The sequence below is a fragment of the Canis lupus genome, unplaced genomic scaffold, assembly GCF_011100685.1.
Source record: "Canis lupus familiaris isolate Mischka breed German Shepherd unplaced genomic scaffold, alternate assembly UU_Cfam_GSD_1.0 chrUn_S1776H1973, whole genome shotgun sequence".
Taxonomy (NCBI): Eukaryota; Metazoa; Chordata; class Mammalia; order Carnivora; family Canidae; genus Canis; species Canis lupus.
In genome coordinates, this window is record NW_023330630.1 from 53,375 (window position 1) to 75,690 (window position 22,316).

Here is a 22,316-nt window from a genome sequence, read left to right on the forward strand (position 1 = left end):
ATTTTAGGCCCCTGTGAATAAGAGCTGAACTTTACAGGAAAAACTGCAGAATGCCCTCGGCAGGAAATCCCATATCAGAAAGACAACAGAGCTCAAAATGCCCTTGGCAGAGAATCCCATATCAGATCTTAAGAAACTCCCCCACCCTGTCCCCCATATTGGAATGGAAAAAATTCCTCCACCCCTTCTGAAAATCCCCTAGACCAGCCCATAAAAAACCCAGCTGTAACCCACTTCGGGGTCCAAGCCCCTGCTCTGCTGTGTGGAGTATACTTGGACCCAAGCTCGAGCTTGTAAATAAACCCTTGTGTACTTGCATCGGTGTCAGCTCCTTGGTGGTTTCTCAGAACATAATCTTGGGCACAACAATGTGCTCCAAAACCTGTAGAATTAAACTATGAATAAACTTTCTGAACAATGGGGACATCTGGGTGGCTCAGTGGTTGAGCATCTGCCTTCGACTCAGGGCATGATCCCGGATTCCTGGGATCGAGTCCCACATCAGGCTCCTTGCATGGAGCCTGCTTCTCCTCCCTCTGCATGTGTCTCTGCCTCTCTTCCTGTGTCTCTCATGAATAAATAAATAAATTAATTAATTAATTAATTAATTAATTCTTTAAAAAGAAAAATTTCTGAGCAATGGGCAAAGTCACAGTAGATTAACTCATCTATCTAACATATCACGTTGGAGTTCTGAACAAGCCCCATCCACTCAGTGACTGTGATGTTCAAAATATTCAGTCACTGGCTCTCACTCATCGGTTCTGTGTATTCCCCCTTAATGTGCATGAAGCCACTAGTTAATACATTTGTAAAGAGATGTTGATTGACTCACTCAGAGTGATATTTAATGTAAAATGTTCAAAATAAGACATTTTATATAAACATCATTACTACAGTCACCACAATAATTCTTGTTTCTGGGCAGCCTGGGTGGCTCAGCGGTTTAGCGCCACCTTCAGCCCAGGGTGTGATCCTGGAGACCTGGGATCGAGTCCCACGTTGGGCTCCCTGCGTGGAGCCTGTTTCTCCCTCTGCCTGTATCTCTGCCTCTCTCTCTTTCTGTGTCTCTCATGAATAAATAAATAAAATCTTTAAGATAATAATAATAATCCTTGTTTCTATTAAAGTTCGTTGACAAAATTGTTGAGAAATTTTTATTCTTGATCAGTTCTCAGGAGAGTAGATGGTACAAACGGGGGGTAGTCTGTGTGAACCGGATAGGTTGAGTCTACATGTCTGACACTTATTAGTCACTTCTTTACACAATATATAATGCTTGACATAGACATCGGAGAAAGCTAAATGAATGTATGGAATTCCCAGTCATCCATCACAGGCTGTACGTGAAGCCCATCTTCATTTTTGGGTTTTACTCATAAAGAAAATTGAGGTCTCTGGTATTCTGGGATCCAGCTTCTTAAAGAACAAAGGGGAAGTCCTTAGGAAAGTCAGGCTCCACTTACACTCCCATCTCTTGGCTCAACCTTGAGAACAACGGGTTTTTCAGGTTGAATAATCCCTCGAGTATTTATTCTCAGGGAGATCTGCAACAGTTAAACAAGTATATGAGAAACAATCAATGAAAATCCTGCTAACAACAGAAGCAAAGCAGGCAAGATATATGAAGGACAAAAATGCATTACAAATATATAAATACTACTTTTAGATTCATATATCTCTCATATGTTGAAATTATTCTGTAAGGTGTCAAGACAGGAGCATATAAGCATTCATCCATCACTCATTCAACAAATATATCTTTTGAGCACCTACTCTGTACCAGGCTGGAGACCCTTGATGGTTTGTGTTCTTTTTTTATCTGAATTTTAAGTAAAAAGGATAAGTGTTTAAAATTTAAGAGATTTTCAGCCATTACGGCAAACAATTTTGAAAAGTGACAGTTTATTTTGTATATGTTGAAACTTGCAAGGTCATCCTGAGTGTTTATTACACATTTTATTGTCTGGACATCTACAATGCTAACCATCCTGTATTCTCTCCCATGGAAACATCCATTCATGATGACAGACTGGGATGGAAAGGGAACACAGCCTGACTGGAGCCAGTCTACAGAAGATGGAGCCAAGTAGCCAGGATGGCCTGGACTGCAGGCCTCCTTCATATCTGCCAGACATGCTTCACACCAGTGATTCTCAACCTTGCTTGCACGTGAGAATCAAAGGGGGCACATTTAAAGCCACACTCAGGGGGGCACTTGACGGGATGAGCCCTGGGTGATATGCTATATGTTGGCAAATGAACTCCAATTAAAAAAAAAGCCACACTCTGGGTGAATTATGTTAGAATATCTGAGATGATCTGGGCATCAGTATTTTTAATGAACCCACTGATTTCAATGTACAGCAAGGATTTGAGAACCTTAGTCACCAGAGCATCTGTAAATTGTGATGGAGAAGAGCATCTTTCAAAAGGCATGTCATGGTTATCACTGCATATCATGATTATGCATAACATGTTCCCTTTCTTTCAGCGGACTTGAAAGAAATTTAAAACATTGCTTAAGATCAAAGGTCTGCACATAATCATGTCATGCAAAATGCGCTGACAGATGACCCTTTTAGTTGGGTGATCATAAACCATAGATGTGGCACCCAAGAGCTGAAGGACCCTTAAAAGTCACAATAACTCTAAATAGATTCTCTGGTGATAGAAGGAATTATTAGGGATAAATGAGCCCATTTCCAAAAAAAAAAAATGAGCCCATTTCCAAATATACACATACATACATCTATCCACATCTCTTAGTTTAAAAAAAGCAAGAATAAAACACTGTTTATGCAGAAAGTTATCTCTCTGACCTGTGTTTCTTTACAAGATTTGAAGGAGAAGTTCTGCAGGACCCTGACAAGGGCAAGTTTCATGTTCATGATTGCAAACCTCATTCCAATGCAGTTTCGGGGTCCAGTTCCAAAAGGCAGGTATGTATAAGGATTTATGCTGTCCTTGTTCTTCCTACTGAACCTGGTTCCACAATGGGAGTGGAAAACAAGTTGGTTAATCATAAAAACCACAAGAGGTACCTGTTTGGGGTTCTCAATCAGGAGTATATTGGAAATTTGATAGGCTGGTTCCTTTAATCTTGCTATGCTTATTCTGCTGTGACAATTGTAAACTACAGGTCATTGGATACTCCTTGCTCTATGAAGCATTCAGTCTTGCTGAGGACATGAGATGAATGCCATTGAAAAGACTTATCTTAGACACTAGAATTATATTGAGGGTGGTGAGATGTCCACACTTTGAAAGGCAAGCAGGAAATGAGTCTTACTGAAGGAAAGGTAGGTTTGCGCCTCCACTCTCACTTACGTTGGTCACATGGTCATAGAAAAAGGAAGTAGAGAAATGCCTCCTATGATTTACCTTGTTATTTTTCCCTTCACATCCCTACACTCTTTGCTAGGACCACTCCCAACCACTTACACAGAACAGATTTTCAGATGAGTTAATTTGGCACATGATGCTACTGCACTATAATCATACTCAGGTCTATGTATACTCACTATAACCACTGAGGCTTGTCTATCTGTTCTAAGAGACTATAAATTCCTTGAGGGTTAGACTTACAGTTTATTCAAAATTCTTTCTTTAATACTTATATTAAGGAAATATGTAAATTTGGGGAAATGATAATGGCATTTGGTGAGGTATTATTTAAACTACTTATATCAAAAAAAATAAACTCCTTATATCATGAAGAACATACTGGAATGTTTATAGATGATATGCCTTCGAGTTATATGGAAATCAGGGCAGCCTGGGTGGCTCAGAAGTTTGGTGCTGCCTTCAGCCCAGGCTGTGACCCTGGAGACCCGGGATCAAGTCCCATGTCGGGCTCCCTGCATGGAGCCTACTTCTCCCTCTGCCTGTGTCTCTGCCTCTGTCTCTCTCTCTCTCTCTCTATTTCTCTGTCTCTCTCTGTGTGTGTCTCTCATGAATAAATAAATAAAAAATCTTTAAAAAAAAGTAATATGGAAAACAGTCTAGGTATTATAATGGTGTGTGGATGGGGCAGTTGATATGGGTTAGTGGTTGTTTGGCAGGTGGTGGGCACATATAGATTCATTAAAAATATTTCACACACTTGTGTCTATAGAATATATTAGTACCTGCGTCAAAAATTGTCCATAAATGCTTCCCTATCCTCCTGAAACAAATGAAATCCTATTCTACACACCAGTCAATTGACTTTTGTCCCATTCCTCCCTTCTTTAGGCTAGCCTTACATGCAATTATTGCTGTTTGAGTATCATGTCACGTTGCTAATGTCAAAGCAGTAGGTGACTTATTTTCCAAGTAATGTAAAGCATTGAAAGTAATAAAGTTCTGTGTTGTCTGTCTGTTTAGTTGTCACACATCAAGGAGTTGAGACTGGAGTAAATAAAAAATTTTCACAGAAAAAAAATTGTCCATAATAGGGGCAACTGGATGGCTCAGTTGGTTAAGAGTCTGATTTTGGCTCAGATAGTGATCTCAGAGTCCTCAGATCAAGTCCTATGTTGGACTCCCTGCTGAGAAGGGAGTCTGCTTCTCCCGCTCCCTTAGCCCCTCACCCTGCTCATGCTCATTTGCTTCTCTCTCTCAAATAAATAAAATATTTTTAAAAAACTTTTCCATAATTGGCATTTTTAATACATGGATTCACTGCCTGGCACAGTCCCTAACACACATAGATAATAAGTACTTCCTCTCATGGCTGAATGAATCATGAAGAAGTACCAGGAGTGGTCTCTGGTTTCTGTTCAAGAAGCTACAGAAGATTGAACAGCTGAGCTTGTGGGAGTCATCAGGTCTCCTGGTCCAGAAAACAGATGACTTGGTCAATTATAAGTTCTTTCAGCAAGTACTATGTGTAGATGCATTGCTAGCACTAGGGACACCATGCAACCAGACAAGGGCTCTGCCAACGGGGACTTTGAGTCAGGGCTAAACATCTAGGTCTCTAAAAACTCATCCAAATTTTGCCCACCAATACAATAAACAGGAAAACATGGACTTTTGCAGAATTCAGGCTTACTCAAAGCCAGACTCTGCTCTGAATTCCCAGAAGAGAAAGCTCAAGACCCCTCCAAGGAGGATGTCCAAATGGCTAGAGAACAGATAACCTCACTTTGGATAAATCTCGGATACTAGAGAGATAGGAGATGCTTAGAACTGCAACCACAGACAGCACAGGACCTATCAGGTCTCCAGCACACTCTGTCCTCAGGCTGCTGCTCCTCCTGCCAGGGATGTGAACTCTCAGCACCACAGCCTCTGTCCTCACACTATACCTAGCAGACATAGTGGCGCAGGGTTACAAACACAGAATGCCAAAAATATATAATGCCATCTTAACTTTTAAGCTTCTATATATGCATAGAAAAATATCCACAAGGACATACATCACATGATTAATAATCCTGATATATTGTGACTGGTGATGATGTTAATTTTCTTTATTCTCAACTAGAGTTTGTAAAATTTGGACAATAATGTTCATTTTGTAACAAGAAAAATACTTCTAAAAATTAAAAAAATGTACAAATAAATCATTGTACCACCACACGATTGTCATCTATACTAAGAAAATACAGAATATCCTCCAATATGAGGGTGGGTTCCCCTTTGCAGGGTTCCCTGTACCTTTCAGGTCGGAATTCCTCAGGCTCTGGCCAGAGATTCTGGTCTCGATGAAGAATAAAGGTTGGCACCATCACCACTGTCCCTTTGGGAATGAACACACCACTGATTTCCACATCTTTCTTACAGACCCTCTCAAGTCTACCAGCGACTGAGTATAATCGGAGAGTTTCATTCAATACCATGTCCAGATACTCCATCTGTACAAGGGCCTCATAAGTGGGTGCTGCCTGGAAGGAAGAAACAGATTTAGATAAATGGAGATTTGGATCAATGCTCAAAGCACTCTGTGTACTACTACTGAAGTGTTAGGAACACCTAAGAATCATTTATTTTGAGGGTATTTATAGACATTTGAATGTCTACCATGTCCTTTGATCTACTCAATGGCCCACTGACATGTGAGCAATAGCTGTGAGAAATAGCTGTGAGCAATAGTAATGACTAGGGGAGACCACTGTGACAATCCCCTACACAGGGCCTGAAACCCTTCCCATTTCCAGATAGTGGTTTTTCTTCCTCATATGAACAAAAGTGACTAATAGAGTGTGACGCTTGATCTTTTTAAAGTTTTTTGTTTAAATTCATTCAATTAACATATAGTGTATATTAGTTTCAGGGATAAAATTTAGTGATTCCTCAGTTGCTTATAATACCCAGTGTTCATTACATTTAGTGCTCCTTATGTCCACCACCTGGTTACTTCATCCCCTCAACCCATCACTTCTAGCAACACTCAGTTTGTTTCCTATACTTAAGACTCTCTTATGGTTTGTCTCCCTCTCTATTTTTGTCTTATTTCACTTTCCCTATGACCCTTAATTTAAGTGGAATATGTTGAAGTGACTGATTCCTTTCAAAACAGGGGCCACATATCTGCACCATGAAATGCGAACATGCAACAGAAAATATCCCCTCTTCTACATAAACTCTTCTAGTAGAAATATTTTGTTGGGGCAGCCTGGGTGGCTCAGTGGTTTAGCACCTGCCTTTGACCCAGGGCGTGATCCTGGAGACCCGGGATCAAGTCCCAAGTCAGGCTCTCTGCATGGAGCCTACTTCTCCCTCTGCTTCTCTCTTTCTCTCTCTCTCAGTGTATCTCATGAATAAATAAATAAATAATCTTAAAAAGAATACTCCATATGAAATATTCTGCTTCCTAGCTTTTCAATTATATATACAATATTTGGAGAGGAACATTATATTGAAAAAGTATAATTTGGGGAGACACTAGTTCGTCTCAAACCAAATAGGGCAAGAGAAGGCTACAATTGGATGCTACCAATTCTGGACATAAATTTCAGTTTTAGGAAAAGTAATAAGGGGATCAGAACCCTACTCTCAACCCCACCCTCTGTTGCTGGAACAGTCTCCTAGTTGTCACTTTGGAGTTTCACTGTTTGCCATATAGGTCACTCCAGACCCAGAGGTCAGGTGTCTTCATAAACAGGGAACTCCAGGTTGGGCAGAGATCTGAAAACAATGAGGGAAATTATGTGTCTATCACTTGGTGTTATATTTAAGAGCCAACATTTTACAGATTGTAGCTCAGTTTCCTGACTTGTTAAATGGAGATAATACAGTTGATACTTCATAGGGTATGTGGTAGAGAAACTCACTGCTCATCCAGGATCCATGCAGATCCCCATATTTCCTAGCTCACATGAATTTACAGGAAACCATTTTGCAAATGGGGTATGAACTGATGAGACAAATGTCAATTCAGGGCCAAACATTTGAAAATCAAGTGAGCAACACATAGCTCCTTGTTCCACAGCAAACAATAAGTCCCCAGGTTCTAGATAATGCAGGTATAAGAAAATGGAGCCTCTTTACCTGGTATCACCAATAACTGTCTGGAGCAGAGACTCACTCCCATCTTCTGCTAAGGCCCATATCTGACACGCAAATGTGGAAATAGGAGTAAGCCTTTTTATGAAAACCTACCTAGGTTTGAGGGCTAATCTATTACTGAGACATAACCAAGCCTACACTGACTCCCTTCTTCAGGTATGACCCACTCACCTTATTGGGGAAAGTCGCATCAATCTCCTCCTGCAGTTTCTGCTGGACATCACGGTGAGTGGCCAATTCATACATAAGAAAGGAAAGACAACTGCTAGTGGTCTCATAGCCAGCAAAAATAAAGACAATAGATTGGGCCACCAGCTCCAAATCAGATAGAGCTAAAAGGAGAAGAAACACATATTAGCTATAACAGGTGAATGTAAAAAACCACACTTTAGATAATGAGAAGTCCATTTGAAACTCCCAATTCCCTTGGGGAAAATGTAAAAGCAATTCAGAATCAAACTCAGAGTGGTTTGCACTCTGATGTCTATCTTACAGAGCCAGAAAAGCCAGAAGTTATCTTGATCTGGTTCTTCCTATGGTCTATACTATTCTTGGCCATCTGCTCCTGCTAGTGCCACCCTCCGCACCAACACAGATAGGTAATTTCAGGAGATGGCATTTCTGTCTAACGTACATGGTGTTATCAGCATGACCTTTGGAGGATCCTAAAAGTACTTCAGTCGTAAGTAACATGGGATACCATTCTCCCCCAGGAAAATTTATATTCTTCTAGCTAAAAGAGAACTTAAATTTATTTAGAGAGTTTGTGATACTAAGACTCAATTGTCAGGACAAAATGAATGATCTTTCATCCAAACATATTTGTGGAAAGTGAAGAGAACAATATTGGGCTACTGATAAATTCTTGTTGCTCAAAGAGTGATCCATGGACCATCAGCATCTGCAGCATCTGGGAGTTTATTAGAAATGCAGAATCTCAAACCTCACCCTAGAACTATCGAATCAAAGTCTGAGCTTTCATGAGATGTGGTGATTTGTGTGAACAACCTAGCTTGAGAAGCATGGATTATACCTTTCAGAGGTCTCAGCTAGTAGAAGACCTGGCACACAACTTCGCAAGTGCATGATCTCCAATATGTACAGAAACTACAACACAGATGTGGTATATATATACCACATCTTCTTTATTCATTTATCTGTTCATGCAGGTGGGGGGATGTAGTGACTGGGTGATGGGCACTGAGGAGGGCACTTGAAGGGATGAGCACTGGGTGTTATACTATATGTATATAGTACATATACAAACTGAAATATACAAAAAAAAAAAAAAGACCGGTAATGGAGCTGGCTTAATTAATGCCACCAAAGAAGCAGAAGAAAAAAATGTGTCAAGGCAAGGTACTGACCAGCATGAAATATAGACGAATTGAATCCAGTGAATGGAATTAGCAATCATGGCCTGAATTTCACCTTCCTTAGTGAATGGCCCCACTCTGAATATAAATTGGAATATCTTTTGATTTGCTCCTGGCAGAAACTCAGCATGGTCATGTCCTAATCTATTTGACAAAACCTGTGTTAGGACCTTTAGATACTGAGAGCACCTACCCACTACAAACCCATAATTCACAGCTAAAAACAATGCAAAAAGTGCTAGAAAAGTCTACAAAGTTCCGATTTCCTAGTCACACTTTTCGTGAAGCTGCTATGGGTAAATTCAACTATCAAATTCTTGCCTTTCACCCAGTCACTCCATCCCCCCGCCCTCCTCCCCTTCCACTACCCCTTGTTTGTTTCCCAGAGTTAGGAGTCTCTCATGTTCTGTCACCCTCTCTGATTTTTCCCACTCATTTTCTCTCCTTTCCCCTTTATTCCCTTTCACTATTTTTTATATTCCCCATGTAGTGAAACCATATAATGTTTGTCTTTCAAGTGACTTACTTCACTCAGCATAATACCCTCCAGTTCCACCCACATTGAAGCAAAAGGTGGATATTCGTCCTTTCTAATGACTGAGAAATATTCCATTGTGTGTGTGTATGTGTTGTGTGTATATATATATATATATATATATATATATATATACACATTTTCCATTCATCTTTAAATGGACACCGAGGCTCCTTCCACAGTTTGGCTATTGTGGACATTTTTGCTATAAACATTGGCACTTGACGGGATGAGCACTGGGTGTTATACTATATGTTGGCAAATAGAACCCCAATAAAAAATATATATAAAAAAATTCTTGCTCTCCATTACCACAAACCCCATGATAATAAAAGTTCAGGGCTGTACTCTCCAATAAGGTAGGCAGATGCGGCTATTTATATTTAAATTTTAATTAGTTATATTAAATACAATATAAGATTCAGAGCTCAGTGACACTAGCCACATGGTAAGTGCTCAAAAATCACATGTGTGCAGTGTTTCTGTACAGGACCAAGCAAATATAAAATATTTCCTCCATCAGAGAAAAAAGTAGAACTAGATAGATAGATAGACAGATAGATAGAATAGAAGTAGAGATAGATTGGTAGGTAGAGATGGATAAATGGATAGATAGATAGATAGATAGATAGATAGATAGATAGATAGATAGATAAATGGTATGATAGAATAAGCCCATCCTTTTCCTCTAGAATCAACTGTTATATATTCAACAATTTTGTGAGCTTGTTGTCAAATCACAGATGGCTTGAAATTAACCATGATGGAAATATTTCTGTCATAGAAACAACTATAAATTAAGCCTGTTTTTTTTTCTTTTAAATACTGAGAGCATACTTACATCATGGGTTATGGATAAAGAAATATTTGTGTTGATCAGTGCTGTGTAGATATATTTGATGTTGTTAACTTGGCTCACTGAGAGGAAATAGAAGCAAATAACCCCTAGTAGCAACGAGTACTCCTAGATCCCAGATTTGGTTTCTAAATACCATTTTAACTAAAAGGAATCAGAGTTTCTTGGAGAAATGGCTGGTTCAGGGCTCATCAGGAGAAACAGAAGAGAAATCTGAGATGTCTGACATAAGGATGCAAGGTAATGCCCAGAAAATAATATGGGAAAAGGATACAGAATACTCTATTTTTTTAATGGTGGATATACATCATTATATATATATGTCGAAACCCATAGCATATACATCAACAAGGATGAACTATAATATAAACTATGGATTTGGGGTGGTAATAATGTGTTGTTGTAGTTTTATTGATTATTTAAAAATTACCACATCATGAGGGATTTTGATTCGGGATGCTGTATGTAGGTGGGGCAGGGGAAATATGAGATAAATCTCTATGTCTTTCACTCGATTTTGCAGTGAACCTAAACTGCTATAAAAAATCAAGTCTGGGGCACCTGGGTGGCTCAGCACTTAAGCATCTGCCTTCAGCTTAGCACGTGATCCTGGCGTCCCAGGATGGAGTCCCACATCAGGCTCCCTGCATGGAGCCTGCTTCTCCCTCTGCCTGTGTCTCTGCATCTCTCTCTCTCTCTCTCTCTCTCCCTCTCTCTCTCCGTGTGTCTCATGAATAAATAAATAAAATCTTTTTAAAAACCAAAGTCTATTGAAAACATAAAAAAGAAGAAAGGAAAAACAAAAACACAGGTGCCCACTTAAAGGGCTTCCAGACAAAAAATCTGAAAGAATCAAGGATCTAAGAAAAAAATGATATAAGACACTTAGTAATATAAGAGATCATACCGACATATATAAAGAAAGAAATACAATAATGATGACGTATAGAAAGCTCACCCTAACAATGGACTATTATTCAAAATATAGAAGAAATGGTACAAGTAAAGAGTCATCATTTTGTAACCATCATAGTAATAATAGTTTTAGTCAAAGACCATCCGTGGATGATAAAAGTAATAGATGATGATTTAAAGAGAAATACAATGTGTACACATACCTGCACCAGTTACTTCTTAATTACAAAAAGGGAAAAAACACTTGAAGTAGATTAAGCTAGTGAATAAAATATAACCACAAGTGTTTCAAGTTACGGTCATCAACACTGGGGCCATGTACCTCCTTATGTGATGAAGACTTGATGTGAATTTCCAGGCAGATTCGGTGGGTCTGGATTAGGCTGCAGGACTGACATTGGAAACAAGTTCCCCTGTGGCAGACCACAGATTGTTTTGTCTATGGTTCCCCTTCAAGCTTTGAACAGGTAGTATGGCTTGGTTTTTCTGGAAAATGCTCTGTCTACCTTTTGTATCTGAACATATTTCTTTCTTCAATTTGCCAAAATTCCATCTGCTAAAAATCTTCCTCCACACCTTGGAACCACCCCCTCTTTCTGAGCCACCTCATCAATGGCCCTCTGAAGCTCTTCTCGCTTACCTTTATGAGTGTCCATTTCTTTGGAATTCTGGGAGTTAATCATCAGCTGAAGAAAGTCCACTCGGTGCTAGAAACAAAAAGAGAAATTTCCATGGCAAAAAATCACTTGTGAAGTCAGAAGTAAATCAGACGTGAAGTATCCTGAGACTATAGCCCATTTACATCCTGAATTTAGAGTAGTGTTGCCAGAGTCCTCGGTGAACAAAAGTGCTCAGCTATAAATCTTGGAGAGCAGGATGTTTCCCTGACAGGAATCCAGTCATTATGTCTCATTGCTTTTTGGATCTTGCTCTGTCTCTGTCTGATCCTCAGCTTCTCTGACTTTTGAACATACCTTCCTGGCCCAAGAGTTGCCTGATCCCTCTCCTGTCACATCTACTAGCTAAGGAGAAAGTACCTGACTTCAGTCCTTTCTTCCAGCCTTAATTCTTAATGAATAGCCACATAGACCAATCCCTGACCTCTGCAGAGTCCATGAGCAGCTTCTGTGTCAGCATCTTCCAATGTCCCACCCTCCCAGAACTCTGCACAATATTCAGTGATATCAGCCCTGTCTCCTTGTCCTACACATGTCCTACAGCTGGCCATCAGGCCTCATGAAGGCAAAGCTGGCTTAGCCAGCTTGCGGCTTCAGTGCCCAGAGAAGATTTCTACCCATTCCAGACTATGGCAGGGTCAAATTTAACATAGACTATATACTCCACCAGGTGCCTAATAGGACCTTCCCCTGGAGAAGGTGTAAGATAAGAGGCTTTGAATTGAAGGGATTCTTTGCCAATGTAAGATCTGGCAAAATTACACTACCAGGAAAATGATTTTACACAGTAATTTTTACATTTTGACAATTTATTGAAAGAAAGCGGTAGTTTTTTTCTCACTGAAGTTTATGCAGTGACATACTACTTGCCATGTTTATTAATAAATTTTAAACAAATGTTGGGTATTTGTCGTTTGACAAATGCCCACCATTTGCTTCAACGTGGATGGAACTGGAGGGTATTATGCTGAGTGAAGTAAGTCAATCGGAGTAGGACAAACAGTGTATGTTCTCATTCATTTGGGGAATATAAATAATAGTGAAAGGGAATATAAGGGAAGGGAGAAGAGATGTGTGGGAAATATCAGAAAGGGAGACAGAACATAAAGACTGCTAACTCTGGGAAACGAACTAGGGGTGGTGGGAGGGGAGGAGGGGTGAATGGGTGACGGGCACTGAGGGGGGCACTTGACGGGATGAGCACTGGGTGTTATTCTGTATGTTGGTAAATTGAACACCAATAAACAATAAATTTATTATTAAAAAAATAATAAATTTTAAACATAGTCTGTCTGACTCATCTTCTTATTTCCTTCCCTGACCTCCACTTTCTTCATTCTCCCTAAAATGTTAGAAGTCTCCTGCTTTAAACCCTACAGTTCTCTACCTACCATAAAAACTATAGAAGTGCAGATGTTGGGTATATGCAGCTCAATAAATTATCAAAAGTGAACACCTGGGGACACCGGGGTGGCACAGTCAGTTGAGTGCCCAACTTTAATTTCCGCTCAGGTCATGATCTTGGAGTCGTAAGATCAAGCCTCATGTTGGACTCCGTACTTGGTGTGGAGTCTGCCAGAGAGTCTCTCTCTCTCACTCCCTCTACCTGTCTTCCTGTTCATCCACATACTCTCTCTAAATTAAATAAAATCTTTGTTTTTAAAGTGAATACCTACACATAACCACCAATAGATTTACCTTTTGTTTATCTTTTAGGCGACTTTCCTTCATTCTCTCTACAGATTTTCTGAAAAAATCAGTAACTTTCTTTGGAAATAGCCAGATATTTAATATTTCAAAAACCGGAGTAAGGAATGGAAACAGTACTGTAAGGAAAAAGAACAATGGAAAGCATAATGAAAATGCAAAATTTACCTGGAGCAATTATAATTTGGTCTACCAATCAGAAGATTAAAAGACACCAGGATAGGCACTTGGGTGACTCAGTAGTTGGGCGTCTGCCTTTGACTCGCAGGATCCTGGTTCAAGTACCATACCAGGCTCCCTGTGCAGAGCCAGATTCTCCCTCTGCCTATGTCTCTGCCTCTCCCTGTATCTCTCATGAATACGTAAAAAAAATCTTTTTTAAAAATAATTTTAAAAATAAAAGAGACCAGGAGTCTGTCCTTCTAGGACTTTTACTTAAACTTTCAAGCCAATGGCTGAGCCAGAGCAAGTCACACATAGAGGCCACCACTAGAGAGGTCAGATCTGTGCCTTCTGGAACATCTTTGGAGTGACCAAAGGAACCCAGGAACAATTTCCTGATCCCTTAGGCTTTTATTTTTGGACTAGAGTCTCTTTGGAAACACCAGACCATAATATGCTATTATAACTAATCATGCTGTTTAAGAAATTGTTGCCAGGATGTAAATAATACAGAGTATGCCCTTCAACCACAAAGGAATAAAATGAGAAATCGAGAACACAAACAACATTTGGAAACCCATGAATCTGTAGAAATTACACAATACATTCCTATATAGCCACTGGGCAAAGAAGAAATCGAAAGGCCACTTAAGAATCAATCACTTGGAGATTACAAAAATGAAGAAATCACATACCAAAGCTCACAAGATGTAGTAAAAGCAGTGACCATAAGGAAATTTATAGTTATATATGCCTACTTCTAAAAAGAACCAATATTTAAATCAACTACCTTCCTCTCTGTCAAAAACATGCTGAGAAACCAAGAACACACTAAATAAAGCAAGCAGAAGGAAGCACATAATACAGACAATAGCAGAAACCTATCAAATAGAGAATAAAAAACAAGAGAAAATTCAATGAAAGCAAAGCTGAAAGATGAATGGATAAAGAAGATGTGGTTTATGTATACAATGGAATATTACTCAGCTATTAGAAATGACAAATACCCACCATTTGCTTCAACATGGATGGAACTGGAGGGTATTATGCTGAGTGAAGTAAGTCAGTTGGAGAAGGACAAACATTATATGTTCTCATTCATGTGGAGAATATAAATAATAGTGAAAGGGAATATAAGGGAAGGGAGAAGGAATGTGTGGGAAGTATCAGAAAGGGAGACAGAACGTAAAGACTGCTAACTCTGGGAAACGAACTAGGGGTGGTAGAAGGGGAGGAGGGCGGGGGGTGGGAGTGAATGGGTGACGGGCACTGGGGGTTATTCTGTATGTTGGTAAATTGAACACCAATAAAAAATAAATTTAAAAAAAAAGAAAGCAAAGCTGAATCTTTCAAAAGAACTTTAGATAGATAGACGGACCAAGCAAAAAAGGAGAAGAGATTCAAATTATTATTATTAGAAGTGAAAGAGGAGATTACTGCTGACATTACAAAAATAAAAAGGACATACAGAATACCATGAAAAACTGTAAGCTAATAAATTACATAACTGAGATGAAATGGAAGAATTGCTAGAACAACACAAAGTAGAAGATGCCATTTAAAAAAAATAACACACAGGCAGGGGCACCGGAGTCACTCAGTTGGTTAAGCATCTGTCTTTGGCTCAGGTCATGATCCCGGGGTTCTGAGATTGAATCTCAGTCAGGTTCCCTGCTCAACAAGAGTCTGCTTCTCTTTTTCCCTCACTCCCTCCCTGCCCCCCCATGTTCTCTTTCTCTCTCTCTTTCAAATATATAACAATAAAATATTTTTTTTAAAAACCCACATAGGCAATCTGAAAGATGAGAAAAAAGATTGAGTTAATAGTGAAGAAAGGACCAACAAAAAGAAGCTCAGCTCCAGATGGTTTCACAGATGAATTCCAGCAAATATTTAAAGTAGAATCAATGCCAATTTTACACAAATTCTTCCAAAAAACAGAAGAGGTAGGAATACTTCCAACTCAATCTTGAGGCCAGTGTTACTCAATACTAAAACCAGACAAAGATATTGAGGAAGAAGAAAACTACCAACCAATGTACCTTATGACATGTCATCTTATGACATCACAAAATCCTCAACACAATAACTGGCCAAATGAACCCAGCAACATATCCAAAGAAGGATATGCCACAACCAAGAGAGGTTTAACCCCAGCAATGCCAGGTTATACATACAATATAACAATAAATTTTTTTAAAAACCACACGGTCATCTCAATACAGGCAAAAGAAAAACTATTTGACAAAAATCCAACACCATTTAGCAATACAAACACTCAACAAACTGGGAACAGAAAGGAATATCCTCAACCTGATAAAGGGCATCTACAAAAAACTCATACTTAACACTGCACTTAACAGATATAGACTGGATATTTTCCCCTCAGATTAAGCAAAAACAAGGAAGTCTCTATTGCCACTTCTATTCAACATCGTATTAGAAATTTGAGCCAGGAAAAGTAGACGAAAGAAAGAAAGAAAGAAAGAAAGAAAGAAAGAAAGAGCTATTAATAAAGGAGGTAAAGAAGTAAAAGCATCTCTATTATCAGCAATATAATGTTATACATAGAAAATCCAAAGGAATGCAATAAAAGTCTATTGGAACTAATAAATATATTTAGCAGGGTTTCAGGATACAAAATCAACACATGAAATCAATTCTGTTTCATACACTGCAAAAAAAAATCCAAAAGTGAAATTAGGAATATAAGTCCTTTACAATAACATCAAGAAGAAGAGAATGATTAAGAATAGCTTTAACAAAAGAAATGCTTATACTGTGAAAACTACAAATATTGTTGAAATGAAGAAGACCCATGTAAATGGAAAAATATCCAATGATCATGAATTAGAACTTAATATGTCAAAATACATCATACAACAGCAATAACAATAGGTATAATGTTGCTTTTAACTGTCCAGTATTTACTATCTTATAACTGCAAGTTTGTAACTTTGGTCACCTTCATTCAAGTACCACCCCCAACCCCTGCTTTTGATAGCCACAAATGTGATCTCCTTTTTGTATGACTTTGGTTCTTGTGCTATTTTTCTCAGTCCACACGTAATTGAGGTCAGACAGTATTTGTCTTTCCCTGCCTGACTCTCTTCACTTATTGTAATGTCCTCAGATTCCAACCATGCAGTCCAAATACAGGATTTCCTTCCATTTTTATGACTGAATAAAATTTCATGGTATATACATTTTTTGTCCATTTCTTGGTCAGTGAACACTCACCATAAAAATTGAATTGTATGTTTTTAAAGGGGAACTTATAGGTTATATGAAGTTATATCTCAATAAGATTGTTGTAGCAAGATAGGAAGTGAGAGAGGAAGGAAGGGAAGAAAAAGGAAAGGGAGGAGAAAAAGAAAAATAATACTGTACATACATATGGAGAATAAAAATGGGTCAAGGAAATCAAATTTTAAGAGATTCTTGGTATTTTCCACAAACGGATCTTGTGGGTGGTTGAGGGAATCAATGTTCACTCCAAACGATATGCTGGTAATCACATCCATGCTGTAGGCTCCAAAGACACTGTGACAGAAATAAAGATGCGAATAATTAAAATCAGTACCTCTTTACTATCCTTATCCAACATTTGCAGCAAGAAGTAAATGTAGATTCTAATGTCCAGGCAAGACAAGAGCCACACTTCCACCTGCTGGATCATCTGAAGAGTCTATATCCCATCACATTCACTCATGAGATGTTCATGAGTTATCAGTGATTCAGCTCACCTTGGTGGGGGTGATGGGGTCTCTAGGGCAAGTTAGACGGACTTCTGAGATCAAGAAGCTTGATCTCAGCCATGCAGATCTAGAGACCCAAAGATGGAGGGCTAGAGATCTAGTCATGGAGGGCTAGAGATCCAAAGATGGATAATTTACAGTAGTGTGTTTTGAGAATGGGCAATAGAAGGTAATAATCACAGTATCTGAGCAGGACAAATAGTGGAATAATTAACCCTTCCTCAGGGAGTCAAGAAAGTTGAAACTGATCTGGATCCTCTCTTACCACAGTCTCTATGTTCAGAGCTGATTCCTCAATAGTATGTTACAGAACACCAACACCCTGTTCTGTGCTGCCAGGAACATCACCTCCCTTCTCTATACTCCTGCTAAGTCTCCTGAATGACCCACTCTGTCTCAGCTGCAGTGATCCGAGATTGCCCTGGGGACTCACTCACTTCTGGAAAATAGAAGAACTAGGAATGTTATTACTTTAAAAATACATACTAATTCACACCAAAATTGATCTTAAGAGTTAATATTTAGTATTTTGCTAATATCTGCAACAAAATCAGGAAGGGGTTTAAGTTGTTCCAAATTCCACATGAAAACTTCCCCACCCAGTGCCCACAATCTGTACCAAGTGCTCTCCACCCCCCGCCCCCACCATTCCATACCTCCTACACTCAAAGATTTCGTACAATCATGTTTCCTTTATTCAAGCATATATTTTTGTCTTCCAGGGTATTCAAGGTAACATTATAGCAGATAAATTAATCCTGCCTCATGTGCACAAAAGAAGACCCTCTCCCTCCTGGCTGCTCTGCCTTTTTAGGTGACCTACCTCTCCTTGGCTGACCCATTGTTGTAACGCCACACGTCTACTTCAGCTGTGGTAACTAAACAGTGGGAATTGGGCTCTGTGGCAGCAGTTGGAAAGTGTCGTGACAGAGTTGGAATCCCAGAAGCTGCACTCCTACTTACTCTTTCAAGTTGATGGCCTTGCCTTTCTCTGCCTCCTTCCTCAGGTTGTTCACCAACACATCTCCATACTGGCCAATGATGGGGAACATCTACACACAAAGTACACCACCTGAAGTTAAATCCAAAACCCGAGTACTAGAATGACATGACTTTCACAAGCATGTAGCTATAAGGGACATTTAATAACAAATTTTATCATATTTCTTCCAGGAGATGAAGATAAAAGACTATTTTTAGGAAGCCCAAATGCAGCAGATGGACTATGATTTCATTTTATATTTATTCCCAGGTGTATTCCTTTACTTCCTAATTAAAAGTCTTCTTCTTTTCTTACCTCCTTGAGCTTTCCAGTGGTGAAGGTTGGAGACAGCAAAGTTCGTATTCTCTTCCACTCTTCATCCTCAGACAGAGAGATCGCACTTTTCATAAATCCCACTGGACCAAGAGTCTAGAGTCAAAGCAAAACATTTTGCCCTAAATAAGTTTTAGAAGTCTCAAAGGTTGCGGAAAGTTTGTTAAATGGGAAGAAATTATTAAACAAATCTTTAGTGACCATTGACTTAGTAGAAGGGCTTTTGCCAGATGCTCGATACATATTTGTTCCCAGTGCAGTGCTTCCTGCAAGGCTGAAGGCGGCATCTAGCTACCTGTAGTATTTCCAGCCCTTATATTCCAATCTCCTTTTCGGTGTAAATGTGGTATGGGAAAATTTGGTAGGGAAACCACTCCTTCAGGGGAATTCACATGATTAACACCTACTATATTCTCCTAAGCTGTGCAGAATGGAATTGGATTGATGGAAGATAGATAGCCTTGTCAACTGTAAGTTGCTTCTACCAGTTCTGTCTTTACATGTATCTAAAGCCTGAGTATCTCATAAAAACAGATTTCTTGATATGGTGGGTTTTATAGAAAAAAAATGTAGTTAACACTAAAAAAGATTAGGAATCCATTTGCTATTATGAAGAAATGATGCAATTACATGGAAATCTTTCCCCCCTGTATTGTCCCCAAAGAGACAGAAGGAAAAAATATAATTATATTTCTTAGCTTAGGACTGGCCTACAAAGCCAACCAGCTGGAAACTTTCCTCCAGCTTCCAAAACCATATTTTTTTTTCTGGGTCCAGCGCTCTATTTTATTTCTTTAGAATATCAGTTGCGGGCAGCCGGGGTGGCTCAGTGGTTTAGCACCTCCTTCAGCCCAGGGCGTGATCGTGGAGACCCAGGGTCGAGTCCCACATCGACCTGCATGTGGGATCCCTGCATGGAGCCTACTTCTCCCTCTGCTGTGTCTCTCTCTCTCTCGAGTAAATAAATAAAATCTTTAAAAAATAATTATAATAAAAGAATATCAGTTGCAAAGCTGTTCTGATTTTTAAAAAACATCAACTCTTTTCTCTTTGAAGACAAAATGATGCATTAAATTCAGTAAGACACCTTGCAAATTCGACACATGACATTTATGGTTTGGAAAAAGTCATGTACTACTGAAATAAATGTTTGACTGAGAAATACAAAATTAATTTAAACTGTATCTGTCCAGTGGTTGAATTTTTTGGTACATTTTTTATTGGAGTTCGATTTGCCAACATATAGTATAACACCCAGTGCTTGTCCCATCAAGTGCCCCCCTCAGTGTTTGTCACCCAGTCACCCCAACCCCCCCTGCCCAATTCTCCTTCCACTACCCCTTGTTTGTTTCCCAGAGTTAGGGGTCTCTCAAGTTCTGTCACCTTCTTTGATATTTCCCACTCATTTTCTCTCCTTTCCCCTATAATCCCTTTCACTATTTCTTATATTCCCTGAATGAATGAAACTATATAATACTTGTCCTCCGAATGACTTACTTCACTCAGCATTACCCTCCAGTTTTATCCACGTTGAAGCAAATGGTGGGTATTTGTGTTTCTAATGGCTGAGTAATATTCCATCATATATATATATATATATATATATATATATATTTATATATACCACATTTTATTTATCCATTCATCTTTCGATGGACACGGAGGCTCCTTCCACAGTTTGGCTATTGTGAACATTGCTGCTATAAACACTGGGGTGCGGGTGTCTCGGTTTTTCACTACATCTGTATCTTTGGGGTAAATCCCCAGAAATGCAGTTACTGAGTCGTAGGAGTCGTAGGGTAGTTCTTTTTTTAACTCTGAGGAATCTCCACACAGTTTTCCAGAGTGGCTATACCAGTCACATTCCCACCAAGAGTACAAGAGGGTTCAGATGTTTCCAAAATCATTTCACAATAAAAACTCATAGACTAAGAACAGAGGAACACTTCAACTTAATAAAGAGCATCAAAAAATTTTATGCCTAATGACGAAATCACCTCAATGATGAAAGACTGACGTGATATTATCAAGATTATGAGACAGGTCACTCATCCTCTGTCATTCCACAAAGAACAACAATTAGACAGCTATCTACAAGCAAAAATAGGCCTAAGAGCTGTGAGTCCATTTAAGAAGTTTCAACAGCACAGTGATCAAAATCCTGAAGATATAGCAGCAATGTCCACAATAGCCAAACTGTGGAAGGAGCCTCGGTGTCCATCAAAAGATGGATGAATGGATAAAGAAGATGTGGTATATATATATACAATGGAATATTACTCAGCCATTAGAAATGACAAATACCCACCACTTGCTTCAACGTGGATAGAACTGGAGGGTATTATGCTGAGTGAAGTAAGTAAATTGGAGAAGGACAAACATTATATGGTCTCATTCATTTGGGGAATATAAAAAATAATGAAAGGGAATAAAGGGGAAAGGAGAGAAAATGAGTGGGAAATATCAGTGAGGGTGACAGAACATGAGAGACTCCTAACTCTGGGAAGTGAACAAGGGTAGTGAAAAGGGAGGTGGGCAGGGGGATGGGGTGATGAGCACCGAGGGGGCACTTGACAGGATGAGCACTGGGTGTTATGCAATATGTTGACAAATCGAACTCCAATAAAAAAAGTATACAAAAAATCCTGAAGATAACTACAAAAAAAGTAGAGAAAATAGCTTCATTTTGCCTGCATCACTCCATGACCCAGGCCAGCACTGCTCAGCATCAAGAGGATACTCCTTGACCTGAGATACTTCCCAGTCCTGGGGAACAGCAGAGAGAACATTAGACTCAGCCCTTCAGGACATGATACACTGACCTGCTTTAGTTTCAAACCTCCAGAGATCGGCAGAGTTGACACATCTAGACATGGCTAGGATCAAAGAAGACCAAGACTACCAGTATTAGCCATTAGCCACGTGGCATGAGTGACCATGATTCTCTGAGTCCTTTACTGCAGAGGACCCTAGCAGCCTTAACTGCTTGAGAACCAACAGCCAGCCCAGCACTGTGTACCCTCTAAGATGTTGTTGCTGATATTCCCACAGGTTTTCACATTTGCAGACTCCAGCTGCCCCAGACTCTTGCTTAGTTCCATCTACTCTCCCTTGACTCACCTCAGCAGTGCTACCACCTATACCCTGAGCCTCAGAATCTCACCAAGGGAGCCTTGGCATATGTACAACATCATCCCAGGCCCATTAGCTTTCAGGTACCTGAGGCCATGCCTGACACCTGTCACTACACTGAACTGGCGCATGAGACCACAGCTAAACCCTGAATTTTATATCTACAAACTGCCAGTCCAAACTCCAGTCATGAACCCCCACTGCTGAGCATACAGTAGTGGCTAACCATAGAGCAACATGAGTGCACACAGAAAGCCCAGGCACACAAAGTTACCTGGGTCCCACAGTTGGTCACAGTCCCCACTGCTCACCACAGCCCTGTTGGGGTATGTGCTTGCTTTCAGCCCCACAGCTGAGTGTGTGCATTGCATCAACTCTTTTTTTAA

At 39.5% G+C, this 22,316-nt stretch overlaps 1 protein-coding gene across 1 annotated transcript in view; it reads right to left on the reverse strand.

Moving 5' to 3' along the window:
• Positions 1–1,118: 1,118 nt before the first annotated feature.
• The window catches only part of LOC119868939 (cytochrome P450 3A12-like), a 95,994-nt gene continuing 74,796 nt past the window's right edge, over positions 1,119–22,316 (reverse strand). The window contains 9 exon segments of the mRNA XM_038589240.1: positions 1,119–1,547; positions 2,823–2,985; positions 5,647–5,873; positions 7,669–7,829; positions 11,820–11,886; positions 13,555–13,682; positions 17,120–17,268; positions 18,447–18,535; positions 18,781–18,894. Coding sequence (XP_038445168.1) covers positions 1,452–1,547; positions 2,823–2,985; positions 5,647–5,873; positions 7,669–7,829; positions 11,820–11,886; positions 13,555–13,682; positions 17,120–17,268; positions 18,447–18,535; positions 18,781–18,894 — 1,194 coding nt within the window. The 3' untranslated portion in view covers positions 1,119–1,451.